Below are 1,471 nucleotides of genomic sequence, written 5' to 3' on the forward strand. Positions count from 1 at the left end.
CGGTTTTTGCGGGAAAACTCGATTTTGCGGTTTCGACGGGAAAACTTGATTTTGTGGTTTTGGGGGAAAAACTCAAATTAGGTTTTGGCGGAAAAAACACAATTTTTGTTTTTTGACGGAAAAAACTTTATTCTTAGTTGTGGAGCAAAAACTCGATTTTGCGATTTTGGGAGGAAAACTTTTGATTTGATGCTCAACAAATTGGCGGAAAGAATCATATCATATCTTAATTTTTCTAGTTTTATCTTTAAAATTTAAGAACAAAAATAAATAAAATATTTTTTTCAATTAAATGAGTTAACCCTGGTACCAGCCCTAACCCTTTGATTATAATAGGGTTAAAATAGGGCTGGGTTAATATAGGGTTGGGTTTATAATAAACAAAAGAGGGTTGAGCCCTAAGCCTGTAGTTAACATCCCTACCTTTAAGCCACGATCTTACTGTGTACCGGGCTCTTAATCAAATGTGTCTCTGTTTCTTAGATATATCCACCCATCAATGTGCTTCCATCTCTTTCTCGGCTAATGAAGGTTAGAAATCAATTTCATTTTGATGCATTCTCATCACATTTTGTCTTTCTGGGTCTTATTAACTTATTGTTGTGTTAAAGAGTGCTATTGGTGAGGGCATGACTCGGAAAGACCATTCGGATGTGTCGAACCAGCTATACGCAAACTATGCTATCGGGAAAGATGTGCAAGCCATGAAAGCTGTTGTTGGAGAGGAAGCACTTTCTTCAGAGGATCTGCTTTACCTAGAGTTTTTGGATAAGTTCGAGAGGAAGTTTGTGATGCAAGGAGCTTATGACACTCGAAACATCTTCCAGTCGCTGGACTTGGCTTGGACATTGCTACGTATCTTCCCGCGCGAGCTACTTCACCGTATCCCTGCAAAGACACTTGACCAATTCTACAGCCGCGACTCAACAACAACGACCTAAGGCTGAACTCCGCTTGTGTTTGTTTCCTTGTCAGGCAAGTTAAGGAAATTATCGTATCCATAGTTGAAACTCTTGAGATATAGATGGTGTTTTGTTGTGTGATGTTTTGTGTTATATCTTTTCTTTTTTCGATCTGTAATTTATTCAACTTGAAAATAATAAACTATATAACGATGTCGTATACTTTTGCTTTTATGTATTTTCGGCGCAAGTTTTTTGCACAATTGAATAAATTAATTATTAGAAAACATAGTATACAACCATTTTGTGGAATATAAAACGTAGATGCATACTAACGATCAAACTCAAATCAAAGGACAAACAGCCGCAACCGTGAACTACGACAACGAGTTTAGCCACCATGATACACCTGAAGCAGTGACTTGATCGCCAAGACGCACCAACGAGCGTCTCGCGCCCCCTAGCAGCTACTTCAGGACAATCCATGCTTAAAGATCAACAAAACACTACAAAAAAACACGCCGAATTCCGACGGAGGTTCCGACGGACATCAATGTCGTCGGACGTTT

The 1,471-nt window shown here is 38.7% G+C and overlaps 1 protein-coding gene across 1 annotated transcript in view; it reads left to right on the forward strand.

The window, feature by feature from the left end:
* The window catches only part of LOC106301014 (V-type proton ATPase subunit B1), a 5,060-nt gene extending 3,895 nt beyond the window's left edge, over positions 1 to 1,165 (forward strand). The window contains exons 12-13 of the mRNA XM_013737317.1: positions 484 to 531; positions 612 to 1,165. Coding sequence (XP_013592771.1) covers positions 484 to 531; positions 612 to 941 — 378 coding nt within the window. The 3' untranslated portion in view covers positions 942 to 1,165. The remainder of the gene's footprint in view (positions 1 to 483; positions 532 to 611) is intronic.
* The last annotated feature ends 306 nt before the right edge of the window (positions 1,166 to 1,471 follow it).

Source organism: Brassica oleracea, chromosome C6 (assembly GCF_000695525.1).
Source record: "Brassica oleracea var. oleracea cultivar TO1000 chromosome C6, BOL, whole genome shotgun sequence".
In the NCBI taxonomy this organism is placed as follows: Eukaryota; Viridiplantae; Streptophyta; class Magnoliopsida; order Brassicales; family Brassicaceae; genus Brassica; species Brassica oleracea.